At 51.1% G+C, this 16763-nt stretch overlaps 1 protein-coding gene and 1 pseudogene across 4 annotated transcripts in view; both read left to right on the top strand.

The window, feature by feature from the left end:
* Positions 1–16763, top strand: part of MSI2 (musashi RNA-binding protein 2) — a 408751-nt gene that overhangs the window by 344880 nt on the left and 47108 nt on the right. For all 4 annotated transcript variants that reach the window (XM_010852922.1, XM_010852919.1, XM_010852921.1 and 1 more), the window contains 2 exons: positions 5141–5255; positions 16333–16407. In XM_010852922.1, coding sequence (XP_010851224.1) covers positions 5141–5255; positions 16333–16407 — 190 coding nt within the window. The remainder of the gene's footprint in view (positions 1–5140; positions 5256–16332; positions 16408–16763) is intronic.
* LOC104997935 lies at positions 14563–15906 on the top strand (annotated as a pseudogene).

Here is a 16763-nt window from a genome sequence, read left to right as displayed (position 1 = left end):
CGGCACATCGCTGGCGTCTGGATCCCAGTGTGGGCTCACTTGCTGGCTTTGCCAGCCGTCAAAGTTCAAACGGGAGACCTCGTCTTCCTGGCGTGAGCAGTCGGTCACAGGTGGTCTCCGAGGCTTCCTGCGAGCGCAGACCCACCTGGAATCCCCTGCGCCACCTCCTGCTGCACCCCCAGGCACCGTTATCTAGTCGCCAGCTGAAGCAGCGGCAGTGCCAAGCGATGGTGAGAAGCTGCGGAGGTGGGGTCTGAGCTGTTAATTTGGGGAGACCCGAGACCCAAGCCTCAGAGGTGCTCCTTCCTCAGGCGGGGCCCCCCTCCCCAGGCCTGCCCAAGAGCAAGCACTTCGGGTGGGTGGTGGGAGCATTTACTACCAACGAGGGGCTCTTACCAGAGGGATGGCGCTGAAGGAACTGGAGATCTGATCCCCAGGAGAACCACTCCCATTTTGCCTCTGTTTACCCAGAGAGCCAGACGGGCATCTCCAGGGCCGCCCTGGGAGGGGAGCTTCTGTGCCCTGCCTTGGGCCCCGTGGTGAAGGCAGCCCTCGGTGCCCACCGCCCCCAGCCAGCCAGTCGCCGTGGGTCCCACAGTCCTGTGTGCTCACTGCGTGTTGCCCTCCCACACCGGATCCAGGCTGGCCCAGTGTAACCAGTAGCCGGTGATGGAAGTAGCCATGACACCCAAGGTGGGGTTGTGGGAAGCCGGGTGGCTTCTGCGTGGTCCCTTGGGATGCTCATGGTTTTCGGACACTGTTGGGTCTCTGCCCCCATGCTGGGAGAAGCCCGCATGCCCTGGAGAAGCCATCGTGAACGGTGCCTGCCGAAGCAGTGTCCACTGCCCGCCGTGGGAGGGAGAAAGGCCTCTTGGCCCTCCCCCGAGGCAGGCTTCCTCTGGCTGCCGCCCCAGCCACCGTCTGACCACAACTACACGATTGACCACAAGCCATAGCCCCGCTGGGTCCACTTTGCACTCAGAAGCCCAGGAAGGAAGATAAATTAGTGCTCAGAGCCACCACGTGTGGGGGGAGTTGGTCACTCGGCAGTTGAAAACTGGGACAGCATGCAGCCAGGTGACCACGTGCATAGAGCTGCAGAGATGGGCAGGGTTCCCCCGTTGGGCTTCTGGCTTCAGTGCTCAAGCCACGTTCTCTGGTCTGCCCAGGACCCCGTGGGAAAATAGTGGGGATGGGTTGACTCAAATGTGCTCCAATTCAAGACGCTACGGAGGCCGACAGGCCCAGAAGTGACAAGGTTGAGCGATGAGTGTTGGCCTGTGTTGGGAGAACAGCGCAGTCAGGACCTGCTCCTTTCGCAGACTGACAGACAGTGGCCAGGGTGCTGCCTTATATGCCGTATGTGTCTCTGCACCCCTTCCGCCTGGCACTCACTGGGCACGCCGCACCCCTCAGCACTGTGGCATTAAGTGGTTGTATCTCCTTGACCCTAAGGAGCATGCAAGTCAGTCCCTGCTCTCGGAGGAACCAGGAAGTAGAGGCTGACCCTGATCCTTGGCCTGAACACGCAATCTGGTGGGAGACACGAGGCTTCTGCCAGTCTGGTGGGCGAAGGCCAGAGTAGCATCCTCAGCAAGCCCCTGGCCCACTGCAAGGACACAATCCAAGCAGACAGATCTATGCCCCTTTCCCCTTCTGTGTGCTTCCTCCATCCCAGATCATCAGAGGAGGTGGGGTGGGGGCCAGGCCCCCTGGGGCGACGGCTGCCTGTCCTGTCACTCAGGTCCCCGGGAGCCCTCGCCATTGACACGGCGGGCGGCAGGGGGTTGACAGAACCCAGGCAGCCAGTGCTGCCCGAAACGGGAGCAGATGAGACAAAGCAGAGCTCAGCGGAGCTGCCAGCCCCGTTCAGCGAGAGGAAGAGTAGGTGGGTTTGTTGAACATACTCCCATTACAGTCAGTTAGCCTTTATGTCTCCCAAATGAAAATTGTATAAACCTGAAATTTCGTTGATCAGGTTGCCTGGAAACAGGCAGCAGATTTTCATAAGACAGTGCGGTAGACTGTCACCGATAGGACTATTAGGAAGCGAGCCGCTTAGCGTGTTATCCCAGAGCCTGGTGTTGGCATCACGTAATTATCTGTCTGCCTCTGCACAGCACACCTATCTCCCCAGGCCTGGGCAGGCACTTCCAGATGCGGCTTCTCAGCCTGCTTCTGAGGCCCAGGGGTGAGACCTGGACTCCAGGAGCACAGCGTCAACGCTGGGCTTTGGAGAGGCATCTCAAAGACCCAATTCTCGTGAATTTATTTCCTGCAAATCACCCCACCCCGCTGGCAAGACTAATGCTTAAAGCAAAAAAAAAAAACTGGGAGAATAAGGATTAATGGCAGCATGTACAAGGGAGGGACTTCCCTGGTGGTCTGGTGGTGAAGAATTCGCCCTCCAGTGCAGGGACGTGGGTTCGATTCTTGGCCTGGGAGCTAAGATTCCACACGCTGCGAGACAGCTAAACCCACACACCACGATGAAAGATCCTGTGTGCCGCCACTGACACCCAATGCCGCCAGTAAATTAATAATTTCTTTTTTAAAGAATGCACAATGGAAATGAAGCACAAAGTCACTCAAGACGAATTTGGTGTGATTTTGTTTTTTTTTAGTATTTTTCCCGTGGGTGATATATACACTTGCTTTTGTCCCCACCTCTTGCAGTTCAGGTGACCAACCATCCTGGTTCACCCAGGACTGAGGGTTTTCCAGTACCAGTGTATATTCCTATCAGCCTGCTTCTCCGTCTCTGCATAGCTTTCAGTCAGCTTGGGTGAGCCAAACTCAGCCTGACTCTCCGTTCTCGGAATGTTTGAATTTCCTTTTTAAAAAAATTATAATTAATGCTTGTGGTGAATAGCCTCATCCCTGTGGGATAAATCCCTGTATGTAGGATTACTGGTCACAGGGTGTGTACATCTGTGGCCTTTACTACTCATCAGGTTGCCCTCCAGAAAAATACCTGCCCGTTTCCATCCCTGTTCCCCATACTCTCAGGGACTCTGACACCAAATGACCCTTTCATCACAGTCAGTCTGGGTTGCAAAAGATGATGTCTCCTTTGGGAATGTATGCTTCCTTATTGGACTTTTGTGAGTTTCCTGTCCGTGTCCTTTACCCATCTCTCTTTGGGGATGCTCATTCCTCTTAATCTAGAAAAACTCTTTGTATTAAACATACCAGTCATGAATGTTGACTCATTTTGTCCATCTTTTAAAAACGAGTGGTTATCACCCTTTGAAGAGCAACAGTAATACTTATGATCCAGCATCTTTGAAGAAAGAGGAGTTAATATTTTAGGTGATTAAAGCTTCCCCTAGCCTTAAGCACAGAACTATTTTTTAATTGAAGTATTTGGAATGAGAATATCTCTAAAAGGGATAACTCGTGTAGGTCCTTCTGAAAACAAAGTGCATCACACACAATTTTAACTTTTTCTTCATCTCTCAGTTGTGCCGTGAGCAATAGTAACTGTCTGTGTGGTAGTGACCCCTCAGCAGTTGTTGAGCAATGTGGAGTTTCGGCTCCTATGCCATATGGCCTCAGACTGCCTTTTAGCAAAAGATAACCTGAGCCTTGTCTTTTCTGCATCACCATCAGGCTGCCATGCTGTTCGTTTCTTCAGCCTTAAGCACCCCTGCCTTGCCCTACAACATTCCGCCTTCATCAGCAATGGGACTGACTACCTTCTAGCGGTGCTTGTTACGTGTCTGTAAACTGAAAGCACATAAGCGCTGAGCAGGGGCCTGAAGAACACTACTGAAATAACGGTGTAGGAGCTTCAGCGGGCAACAGCTTCACTCCCTCCCTGGGGTTGGCATTACATACCATTAAGGTTGCTAAGTAAACGACTTCTGGATGTGAGCAGAACAGGATTAAGACATTTTGGAGGCAGAGGGGGAAACAGGAAAGATTAGCAACCACTTGAAGACATAGCTGCAAAGTAAATCCATGTTTAATCTTATTACTTCTGGTGGGAGTGTGCTGGGGCAGGTTTTAATGGAGATGGTGGCATCACTGACCTAGAAATTTTTAAAAATCCAACTTCCTGTCCCTCACCTACTGGGACATGGCTTATAAGTGGGTTTCACAAGCCTTTGGATGCTTGGTTTTCTCATCTATGATATGAAGCTAAGACTACTTCAGTTCAGTCACTCAGTCATGTCTGACTCTTTGCGAACCCCTGGACCACAGCACACCAGGCTTCCTTGTCCATCACCAACTCTCAGAGCTTACTCAAACTCATGTCCATTGAGTCGGTGATACCATCCAACCATCTCATCCTCTGTTGTCTGCTTCTCCTCCCACCTTCAATCTTTTCCCAGCATCAGGGTCTTTTCCAGTGAGTCAGTTCTTCACATCAGGTGGCCAAAGTATTGGAGTTTCAGCTTCAGCATCAGTCCTTCCAGTGAATATTCAGGACTGATTTCCTTTAGGATGGACTGGTTGGATCTCCTCGCAGTCCCAGGGACTCTCAAGAGTCTTCTCCAACACCACAGTTCAAAAGCATCAATTCTTCTGTGCTCAGCTTTCTTAATAGTCCAACTCTCACATCCATACATGACTACTGGGAGAACCAAAGCCTTGACTAGATGGACCTTTGTTGGCAAAGTAAGGTCTCTGCTTCTCAATATGCTGTCTAGGTTGGTCTTAACTAACCAGTCTATTTAGTGAGACACAGGATCAGATGGCCTGATATGAAGAGTCACTGACCTGATAGAGAAATGTGTAAATGTGTCAAGGGCCGCATAATGATGATGGATTATTACTGTTGCTGTTGTTACTATCCACAGATGCATCCAGCAGCCATTGCCAGTCTCTTTACCTCTCCTGCCTTCTGCACAGGTTTCAGTCTGAGGTCCAACCCACGCCTGTGCCTCTTCAGCTGACGTCCTAGCCGCCTCTCCAAACCCAATCTCATCCTTGTAGGTTTTTCTAAAGCAGGATTTGTACAAGTGGTGTGTTTTCTTCAATATTTGTTTTGCAGGCCATTTACTCCGCATGGCTATTTTTACAGTGAGTAAGGAGCGAGGCTAAAAATAACTTAGCTGGTAACCAGATCAGTTCTGCATTTGACATTTACATGGAATTCGTTTGCATCTCATTTGTTCACTTTTTTGTTTAACAGGTAGAATGTAAGAAAGCTCAGCCGAAGGAAGTCATGTTCCCACCTGGGACGAGAGGCCGGGCCCGGGGACTGCCTTACACCATGGACGCTTTCATGCTTGGCATGGGGATGCTGGGTGAGTCTGGGCCAGGGCCTGGGAACCGGGTCACCCTCCAGCTGGGCAAGCTGCTTCATCTGTCCAAGCATCAGCTTCCCCATCTATCTATGAGGATGGTAATCCCTCTTGCAAGACAGTTGAGACCACCAAATTAGCAGAAATATATAGATGCCTGACTCATCGGAGATACTTGATATTATTCTTTCCCCTTTCCATTCCCTTTTTCAAAAGGAGGAAAAGTTACTTTCTTTGCCTCAGGCTTCACTATTGACATGGAGCTCTTAAACACCTAAGGACTCCTGCCTGACTTAAACTTATGTGGGCTGAGGCTGCATTGTCTCTAACTTGGAAGAGGAGGGGATATGGCATGGGTGGGAAATAATCCTGTCTGTTTAAATGATTAACATTTTTCTCTTGGGATATCAAAATTTGCATTTAAATGGATGTCTTAAATAACCTGTTTTATTCTTTATTTGCAAAAAAAAAAAAAAAAAAGATGAAAGACAAGTGTGTTTGTTCTGACGAAAAATGATCTCTCCTGGCCTTTAGAGAAATTGAGTTGCACATTATGCCCCTTCCTTAAAGGTATCGCTGTCCGTCCTCTGTAGATAATTGAAAATCTTGCCACTTAAATGGCATGAAAGATGGAGAAAGCAGTGGAGAAGCGTAATGGTGTGGTTCGCAACAATAATTAGAAATTTCAAGGCGAGAGAACGGTATTTTAGTGCAGGTTATTGTGTGTTGGGAAAATACTAATTAAATGGGATGAATGGTAGTTAATGGTGAAATTCCATTCAGGCACACAGCCTGTCTAGTTTTAATGGGTTTCATTTGGTTTGGCTAAGAGTCTCTCTTCTATATTGTTTGATAAGCTCTTTGTGTATTTTCAGATTTGCTGGTGTTTGAATCACTTCTCGCTCAGTTTTAAATTTATAAAACTTTTCTTGGCTTTATAAATTCTTAAAAATAATTGTATCTATTTGTCTGTGGAAATAACAGAAGCACGTAAAGTTATTTTGTGGAACTTTAAAAAGTGGAATGAGAATTCTCAAAATGGCTGAGATGCTAATTCTTAAATTAACTTTTCACTTTAACAGAGTTTCAGAGAAAGTTCCTATTGTAATTCTTTAAAAGTTGGCCAAATGGTTCTAACACTTATGTGGAAGTTGAAACACATGACTATAAATAAGAAAAAAATTTTTTAAAGAGAAACGAGAAAAAAAGAGAGTTTGATCATATATCAGAACATAGTATAAAACTACGATAATTAAAATAGTGTGGCATATAGGAAGGTGCCTGTCGGTAGAAAAAGTTAAAGAGCCTAAACTAAATGTATTTCTATGTACAAGTTTAATTATTATAAAGAAATTAAATTTTTTAAAAATTGGTGATAATTATTTCCTGGTTGACTACAAGACATTCATGTAGCTCTTGCTGTAAAAGATAATTTTTATATGGCCTTTATGTTGTAAACCAAAAGAAACCCCAAATGGATTAATTGCTTTGAACTTTAAAATCAAATCTTAAAAAAGAGTTGAGCCCATTACCATCTGCTGGCTTTCAGATTCTTGAAGTTTTAATTGTTGACTATAAAGGCTCTAGGGCATCAAATGGGGAGAGTTTTGGGGTCCAGATCTTCAGGAAGTGCCCCCACCTTTCTGCCTCTCCCTGAGTACCCTTTATATGCTGGAAGAGTAAGCTGGTTTTCTTCCTGGGGAGGCAGAGATGTGGAAAGAAGTAAACTCATTCACATCAGCTGACGAAGAGCTAAGTGCGGCTCAGTTGTGCCCTCCCCAGATGCCAAGCAAGGTCTCAGGGTTCCAGAGACCAGAGGTTTCCTAACGGGCGCCCAGGCAGGGGCCTCGCTGGCTGCAGGAGGCATTCAACAGCAAGCAGTCCTGGAGGCCCTCTGCCTGCCTGGCCCAGGGCCCACCCAGGGCAGCAGAACTTAACAAGGCAGCTGTGGGCCCTGCCCTCACGGAGCAGAGAGAGGTGACATTTATCAGTGCACCACACAGGTGTGGGATTACTCGTGATCGAGTCGTGAGGCGCTTCCCAGGCATGTGATGACAAACGGAAGCCCGTCGCAGGAATCCGGAAACACCTCCCGTGCAGAGGTGGCCTCTCAGCTAGGATGCGAGGCATGAACAAGCCGAGGGCAATGCGGACCGAGTAGCTGGGATGTGAGGGTCCTAGCGTGGAACCCCAAGGGCCAGCAAGTCTGCTGGTGGGGCAGGTCCAGGTAGTGTGTGTGGGGAGAGGTGATGGGCCCAGTGGCCTTGGCTGCAGCTGGTGGGGGGCAGACCCGAGTGGGCCGTGCTTCTCTAGACACAGTCCGATTAGCTCCTGCTCGCTGAGGGGTGGGAACGTGATAAATGCCAAGTGTTTGCTCATCTGCCCCAACTGTGTCCTCTCACGTTCCAAATCGTGACTTCTCTGAGCTGCAGTGAAGAGGTAGTGATGGTTAGTTTCAGATGTCCTTGTGGGTGAGTCTGTTGGTTCTTGAGGCATCCCGCCCCCAGCTCACCCCATCACCCCCACCCTTGCTGCTTAAGGGCTGGCCTTCTGCCCGCATGGCTCTGGTCGAGGCTCCCACCAGGGAATGCCCCATGCCCCGGCCAGGCCCCCTCGGATCTCAGAGGCTTGCCTCCTCCACCAAGCAGGCAGAGAGCTCTCTGAGCTGAACTGCTGGTGTGGGTTCAGCATCCACCGTGGGAGGCTGTGTGGACCCTCAAGAAAGGCTCGGGACTCTGAAATCCGGGGATGTAGGCTTCTCTCCTGGTCAGTGTGTGACGTGGGGAGGGACAGCCCCGCCGCCCTGCAGTTACCCCTCCGTCGGGAGGTGGGAGCCCACACTTCAGGGGGTGTTGAGAATAAATGAAACCATACCGTGCTCAGCCAGTGCTGCGTTTCATCAAATTCAAGGATACACATCGTGTACTATTTAGAAAGAAAGAATTTATGCTTAACCAAACCTCATTGAGAGATGATGACCACTTTTGGAATATTAAGATGTTTGAAACAAAAGAAATGTGTCTTCCAATCAACAAAACACAGTAATATATACTCAATCTGGGAGCAGTTATTAGTAACATACTGGGGAGCCCTGGGCAAATTACCATCCGCGTAGCTGCCTGACGCCCTCCACTTGGGACCCCTTCCTGCCAGTGACCAAGAGCATTGCTTGACCTGCCTCTGTGTGTGACTTGTGCCCTGGCTCCTGCACCCTCATCCTCGGATCAGACCCCCAGTCAGAGGAGTTGGATTGTCTTTGAATTTCTGCCTCCCAAGGAGATCCATGCATTGGACTCCAAGCCTCCTCGCCCCTGGCTCTCCTGAATCCCCCAGCTACTGTGTTGAGGCCGTCCGGATGCCTGCCGAGATGGGGCATCCTGAGAGGTCCCCACGTGTGCCCCCAGTCAGGAACCAGCTCAGCAGAGGTGGGAATCAGACCAGCACCCAGGAAACAAGCCCACAGTCTACAGTCTGGTCGACCTGTTGCCCCCCACCCCGAGCCGGGCTGGGGTCTCCGCTAGGCCTTCTCTGATGTGCTCTCCAGGATCTTCCCAGGACTGCACTGCATTTCGCCTGCAGGTCCAGCTGGGCACCCCGAGTCCCTGGACTCTTGGGCGAGGAAGATGCCATCTGCTGCACTGTGACTTGCTTTTTCCCTCTAAAGGGATGGCATCACCAGAGTCTAATCCTTTGGCAGGATGGCCTGACCTGACCCCGTCAGTCACCTGGGTCCCCAGCTCCACGGTGCATTGGTCTCTGTATCAGTCTTAGAATCACCATCATCACCACCACCACCAATTTGGTTAATGAGCTGGGCTCACACAGAAACACTTCCATTTAAGTTCGTTAAGGAGATGAGGTTCCTATGATTAAAATTTTTGTTGTTGAAAGGATAGAAAATTATGTAACACTGGTAGAGATTTTTAGAATTGAGACTATAAACCGCTAAAGCTTTTGAATCCACTCACTCAACAAGTATCTGTTGAGTACCTCTAGAGTCTGAGGTGGCAGCAGAGAAAGAAGTCTCTGGTATCAGGAGATGACATTCTAGTGAGACAGCAGACACCCTCATCTATAACTGACTTGGAAACCATGGAACTAATTTTTAAATGCCCTTTAAGATTTTCTCCGTACTTTGGGAGGTCTCATCAGAGGGAGACTGATGAGGATATCGTTGCGCAGTTACTCTTTCTTGATCTCTCTTGATGTGCCGGCCAGCCTTCTTGGGAAGAAACCTACAGTTGCTTTGGTTTTTGGTTTTCATAGCCTTTAACAGAATCATTGGAATAATCAGCCCAATGGGAACTCCTTGAAGAAAGTGTAGCAGAGAAGGAGTCATCGTTCCCTGCCTTTGAGACAGCGAAAACCAAAATCAAGCAACACCCCTAGGAAAGGTATTTTTGCAGCCCTCAGACTTTGTTCTCTGCCTTGCCCACCCAGCACATTAGAATCTCTGGTTTTTCTCAAATGAAGGTAGACTCAGTAAAAGCAAACATGATTATTGTTGCTATATCTGATTCCTCTTGGCCTTCTCTGCCTTCAGACACATAATCCTATCTCTTCTATCTTGACCTCGCTGGGCACACACTATGTAACATGTTTGATACTAGTAGTAGAGAAATACCTCATTGCTGAGGCTTTGTAAAAAAGCTTCGCCTCACGGGCCCAGAAGTGGAGACAGAGTGTTGACCGGCTCCAGAAAGCCAGGGACATTCTCACCAACACTGTGAAATCCTGACCCAGTGCCCCCCGACATTAAGCCCCTCAGAAATGAAAGCCAAAATAATTTTTTTTTTTGGTCTGGAAGGGGCAAGGAGCTGTAATCTGCTGGCATTCACTAATCAAAAGGAGATTGGCTGGAACATACAGCCGCATGCCTAGACTCATTTGTAATTTCAACTGGGATTTGTCTTTCCCCAAATATCTGTTGAGGTCATACCCAAAAGGAGGTCTCCATTTGTTCAGCTGTTTTCTGGTAAACAGAGGAAACTCAAAGTTCAGCTCATCATTTTCCTTCTAGAGCAGCACAGTGCACAGAACTTTCCACGATGGTGGAAAAACTCTGTATCTGCACCGCCCGAGATGGTAGCTACATGTGCTTATTGTGTATTTAAGGTGGGTCTGAAGAACTTGACTTTTTTTGACATTGACATTGAAGTCGCTCAGTCGTGTCCGACTCTTTGCGACCCCATGGACTGTAGCCTACCAGGCTCCTCTGTCCATGGAATTTTCCAGGCAAGAATACTGGAGTGGGTTGCCATTCCTTCTCCAGGAGATCTTCCTGACCCAGGGATCGAACCCTGGTCCTCCCACATTGTAGGCAGACGCTTTACCGTCTGAGCCACCAGGAAGACATCTGACTTTTTTTTAATATAGTTTAAATTAGATTAAATTTTAATGGGCTAGCACAAGTCTGGAGGAGCCTCTGCAACTCCAGGTGATTACGTTGGCCCAGGTCCTTGTAGACAGTGGCCTGGGAGGAGCTCTTGGCACTTGGTATCGCATCTCTATGCAGACCTCATGGATCCGCCCTGGTGCCCGAGGCAACAGTGTGCACACCGCCAGCAGACTGTCCCTCACTGGCAGCTCCCTGGATAAACAGCCCTTGTCTCTTGTCTCTTTCAAGTCGGGTACCTCGGTGGAGCAGTTTTCCATGACTCAGTTAGCTGAGTCACAGAGCCCGGAAGAGAATTCGTCATGCGCCCATCTAAAACACAGACATCTTTTAGGGTTGGAGCAAATATCTAGAGCCACAATTCTGAGAATTTTTCCAGCATCACCCAAATGATCGGAATGGCAAATTCAAAATCTCTTGTTGATTTCTGATTCCCCCACCCACACACACAATGGAAAGCCCGTCTGCACGAGAGGTGGTCATCCAGGCAGAAGGTTTGGTTTTTTTCTTTAGTGACAAGAGATAATTACTGTGGGATTGATCAGGCATCCAGAGTACTGGAGCAAATAAATTGTGCGGTGGCCAGTGCGGGCGGGGCCTGGCTCCTAATGGAAGTGGTGGCTGGGTCATCTCACCGTAATGTGGCTTGATGGAGCGTCTGCATGGGGCTGCTGTAATGTGCTATTGATATGCAGCCAGCCAATTTCCCCCGTGTGGCCGGGGCTGTGAGCCGCTGGAGCAGAGCTGGGCTGCACAGAAGTAAATGAAGAGGAAAATTGAAGTAATGTTGTATTATAAATTTATGATTTCATCTGCTTGACCCAGAGGATGTTCGGCGATGGGGGGTGGAGATAAGATCCCCCACTCAGGCAGATGCCAAATTCTCATCTTTGTTGTATAGGAGACAATTTTGACATGTCCGGGAAGATTGGGGTGAGGCCCCAGATTGGGGTGAACTTGACCATTTTTCGTCCTTCCTGTGCCAGGGAGAAAGCAGACACAACGGCATTGTACTGGTGACCCGAATCTGGGGGGGACTGGGCGTTCACCACCCTCCACCCCACCTACCCTGAGGGAGTCTCAGCGGTGACACATAGGCTTGTAATTTGCCATCATGTTAACACTGAAATATGTAAGACCCCAGTGCTAAAGTTAGAGGCAGAGGAGCCATTTTTCACTAGGAAAACCCCTCAGCAGTGGTGATTTGGCTGTTTGCATATAATCCACTTATCAATATTGTTGAAATAATGGTAAGAAATCTAGTGCTGAATGATCTGATTTGATAGCAGGTGATTAATTTGGAGGAGACTTGGGCAGACCACCCATGAAATAGATACCAAGGAAGGAGCCAGTGTGTGTGTGTCCACTTGAGGCACCCAAGTCCCCATCTCTGTCACCCTTTGCCCGTCGGGTGCCAGAGCTCAGCGGACTCACTGGGGTCTGTTCCTCTGTAGTCAGGGTAAAGCTGCCAGGTCACCCTGGCTGGTCTGGGCAGCCGGCTGCCAACCAGGAACCAGGTGCTGGGAGAAAAACCTCATGGGGAAAGAGCAAGCAATAAGACCCTTTTGGGGTGTAAACAGGTTTTGATCGATTGGCCAGTGAGTTGCGATGGCAGATTTAGAAAGGCTCTGGCCAAAGCAAAGGAAAGGAGCCACCACTGGTTTCTGTTGAGAATTGGGGTCTCTGGTGAGAATTAGCACCGCAGGGGACCTGCAAAGGTCCCTACAGATGGCACGACTCAGTCACCCCAAGGAAAGGGGGTCACCCCCCATGGCATGGCCCTGGGCCAGAGGCAGGGCTGGAGAACCCACCTCCTGATGTGCAGTCCAGTAAGCTTCTGTCCCGGCTCTTGGCAGATCCTCTGGTCAAGGCAGAAGCTGTGACTCCAATAAGCAGAGAAGTGAGGAAGGGTGAGGCCCACTTCTGAACCTCCGAGGGGCTTCCCCGGTGGCTCGGCGGTAAAGAATCCACCTGTAATGCAGGAGATGCAAGTGCGATCCCTGGGTCAAGAAGATCCCCTGGAGGACGGCATGGCAACCCACTCGGGTATTCTTGTCTGGAGAATCCCATGGACAGAGGAGCCTGGCAGGCTATAGTCCACTGGGTTGCAAAGAGTTGGAGACGACTGAAGCGACTCAGCATGCACACATGAGGCATAAAAGCACTCAGAGCAGGCAGCAGGGAGACCTGCCAACCCCAACTCATGTTGAGGCTCCCAAGCTGGACTTTCATGAATGGTCCTGGTCTTCAGCCATCACCTACAGGGTCAGAAAATGCTTGTAACTTGTGAGAAGCCACCTTAAAGGCAGATGATGTCCCCCCAGATCCTGTCTAGGGTATTTACGTTGCTGTTTGGAGCCACGGGGATACATGTGGAAACCTGTCACTATCATCCTTATGGCTGGAGGGAGTGGAGACTGTCCTAAACCCGCCCATCAGAGCAGCTTTCTACCAGCATTTTGGTGACAAAGCAACAGAAATAACTCTGACTGCTGTCAGCAGTAAAGGAGATTATTGGAAGGGGCTTGGGCAATGCACAGAACTGCCAGGAAGGAACTGGGGAGCTAGGCGGTCAGCCACAGTCCAACCAAGGGACAGCTGAAGAATGATGTGGTCAGGGGGCAGCTGTTGGTATTAGTGGACCCTGGGCTCTGTGTGCTGCTGACTCCAGAACAGATTCTGAACTGCCCTCCTTCTCTGCCCTGCTGGCCCCTGGGGCAGACTTCCACTGGCCCAGCCCAGGTTCACGGTCTGTCCCAGCAGCCAGGCTCAGCAGGAGCAGGAGGGAGGCCTTTCGAGACTCAAACACAGAGAGAGGTTTCAAGTGCCAAGCAGCCAAAAACAACCACAGATGTCTGGCTCAGAGGCCAGAACACAAGTCGGGCAGGTGGTGGTGGTGGTGGTCATCGTAGACTCGGTGGGAGGGTGACCAGTGTGGTATTTTAAGAGCGTGAAGGGACTGAAATTCTACATGAGCAGAGGGAGATGGAGGGACCTGCTGGCTGGAATAGGGTAGCCATGGTTGTCTGACGTTCAGGGTTACCCCCAGCCTTCTTTGTATCCTGAATCGAGAGGCTAGGACGTGGAGAGGGGCACAGTGAAGGGTAGGGAGCTGAAGGGGCTGATAACAGACCAAAGACTGCATGAGCCCCAGAACTTGCCAATGGTTACCACTGCACCCCACGCACAGCCCAGCAGCAATTTCCACAGGCACCCCTCAGTTAGCCACCACCCCCGGGGTACCCACTGAGATGGCGCCTGGAAGGACCATGCTTGCTGGGAAATGCCGGCGAGACTTTGCGTTGATGCTCGTGGTCCATGTTTACAGCCGGGAGCTCCCCGTTCTCCCAGTGCCTTGGGAAGACGCGGTGGCGTCTCCCTGCCTGACACGGCCTGGTCCCCGCGTCTCCCGGGCCGTGTCTCACTGGGCCCACTGTTTTTCCAGAAGCACGGGGTCAACCCTGAGTTTGCCCCCAGACTGTAAACCCCACCCCCGTCAGTTATGCTCTGTCCATGGTGCTGGTGCTGCCGCCTCAGAAGGAGGCATTACAAGAACTTTAATCTCCTACTGTCAATAGCTTTAAGGTAAAGTATATTCAGGGTAAGCTCTGCAAATGTCAGCACCAGTAGCGGGCCCAGGGTCTGGGGCTAACGCATGGCATTTACTCTGCAGGTTCAAGAAAGTGTGTGGGCTTTAGGGGTCGCGGGGCAGGTACGCGCGCTAGCAGCTCGCTCCCGGAGACAGGCAGTGGCGGAGCGGACTCCGGGGATCTAGGGAGCGTGGTGGGGCGGGGCGGGAGAAAGTGGTCGTCGGGTGGACGTCGGCTTTTACGCGTGGCGGAGCGGAAGAGTTTGGCTTTTCTTGCGCGCCTTTGAAAACCGCGCCTGCTTGTGAGTTGAGAGGTCCGTCCGAAGCCAAGCTCGCGGACCTGAGCAGCGTGGGCGAGGTGGGAAGCGCGCTCGACTCGCGCCCCGCGCCCGGAACCGCCCCCGCCCCACCCACGAGTGCCCATGGTTACGCACGTGCTGATCATGAGCGCCCGCCAGGGACCCGTGCCCCAGCCGCCGGCCCCGCAGGACGAGCCGGTGTTCGCGCAGCTCAAGCCCTTGCTGGGCGCTGCGAACCCGGCCCGCGACGCGGCCGTCTTCCCCCGCGACTAGCTGAAGCAGCCGAACCACCACCCGCAGGCGCAGCCCGCTCCGCCGCCCGCCGCAGGACCGCGGCTGCCCGCCAAGGAGCTGGTCCAGACAAGATGTGAAATGGAGAAGTACCTGACACCTAGCTTCCTCCAGTTTCTGTAATTCGAGAACATAAAAAGTATAGACGAGACAGTGCCTCAGTCCCAGAGAACAGTGCCCAGTTCTTCACTGACAGTGAAGGGTTGCCTTACAGTATCAACATGAACGTCTTCCTCCCTGACATCACTCACCTGAGATCTGGCCTCTACAAATCCCAGAGACCGTGTGTAACACACATCAAGACAGAACCTGTTACCATTTTCAGCCACCAGAGTGAGATGACAGCCCCTCCTGCGGCCCCAACCCAGGCCCTCCCCGAGTTCACCAGCATATTCAGCTCCCACCAGACCGCAGCTCCAGAGGTGATGAATATTTTCATCAAGCAAGAACTTCCTACACCAGACCTTCATCTTTCTGTCCCTCTCCAGCAGGGCCATCTGTACCAGCTCCTGAATACACCGGATCTAGATATGCCCAGTTCTACCAAGCAGATAGCAGTAATGGACACTCTTAACGTTTCCGTTTCGGCCGCCATGGCAGGCCTTAATGCTCACACCTGCGCCGTCCCTCCAACCGCCATGAAGGAATTCCAGAGTATGCCCCCTTGCACATACACCATGCCAAGTCAGTTTCTTCTCCAGCAGGCCACTTACCTCGCCCCCGCCCCCGTCACCACCAAGCTCAGAGCCTGGAAATCCAGACAGACAAGCAGAGATGCTTCAGAATTTAACCCCACCTCCATCCTGTGCTGCTGGCAATTCATAATCCAAATTTACCTGCCACCCTGCCAGTTACTTCACAAAACATCCAGCCTGTCAGATACAATAGAAGGAGTAACTCCGATTTGGAGAAACGGCACATCCACTACTGCGATTCCCCGGGCTGCACAAAAATTTATACAAAGTCTTCTCATTTAAAAGCTCACCTGAGGACTCATACTGAATGTATACTGTTTTAGACGGAGAAGGCAATGGCAACCCACTCCAGTACTTTTGCCTGGAAAATCCCATTGACAAAGAAGCCTGGTAGACTGCAATCCATGGGGACACGAAGAGTCGGACATGACTGAGCGACTTCCCTTTCACTTTTCACTTTTATGTACTGGAGAAGGAAATGGCAACCCACTCCAGTGTTCTTGCCTGGAGAATCCCAGGGACGGCGGAGTCTGGTGGGCTGCCGTCTGTGGGGTCACACAGAGTTGGACACGACTGAAGCAACTTAGCAGCAGTAGCAGCTGCCCAAATAGGGTCTAGTCCCCAGCAGGCTGACGGTGGTGCCCCAGCCGTGGGCGAGTGGTGACCCAGGCCCTGGGTAAAGACCCCCGACTGGAGACAGTCACTTTGTGGAGGAAAATAACTCACGCTGTTTCTCACTCCCACCCCCCTCCAGCTTCTCCCACCCGAGGCGGCTGCACTCACTGACATGGTCTTTCTCTCTGTGTTCAAGGCTACCCCAACTTTGTGGCAACCTATGGCCGCGGCTACCCCGGATTTGCTCCTAGCTATGGCTATCAGTTCCCAGGTGAGTGGCTTTGTCTCCTGGGGCTTTAGGGACATGGGAGGTGGACTGCATTGGGTGGGGGGGGGGCCCTAAGGAGAAGCAGCTCATACTTAAGTCCATTCACAGACCAGCCTACAGATCTAACTGGGTCAGAATGCAGTTTCTGATTAACTGAAGTGTTTCACGGGTGCCGGGTCACAGAAAATGACTTGTAGGGGGCGGGGGAGTATTGATCAGGAGCCCTCTGTCCGCTCCCCCTCCCTTTTCTGGAGCTCCTTCCTAGTTCTCTCTCCCTGGGGAAGTGACTGAACTCTGGGTCCAAGGTTTTCTGCAGCCCTCTGGCTGCCAGCACCCACGTGCCTTGCTGTCTGGCCCCC

The sequence above is a fragment of the Bison bison genome, unplaced genomic scaffold (genome assembly GCF_000754665.1).
Source record: "Bison bison bison isolate TAMUID 2011002044 unplaced genomic scaffold, Bison_UMD1.0 scf7180017864317, whole genome shotgun sequence".
Classification (NCBI taxonomy): Eukaryota; Metazoa; Chordata; class Mammalia; order Artiodactyla; family Bovidae; genus Bison; species Bison bison.
Note: the sequence above shows the minus strand (reverse complement) of the source record. Positions and strands in the feature narration are given on the sequence as shown.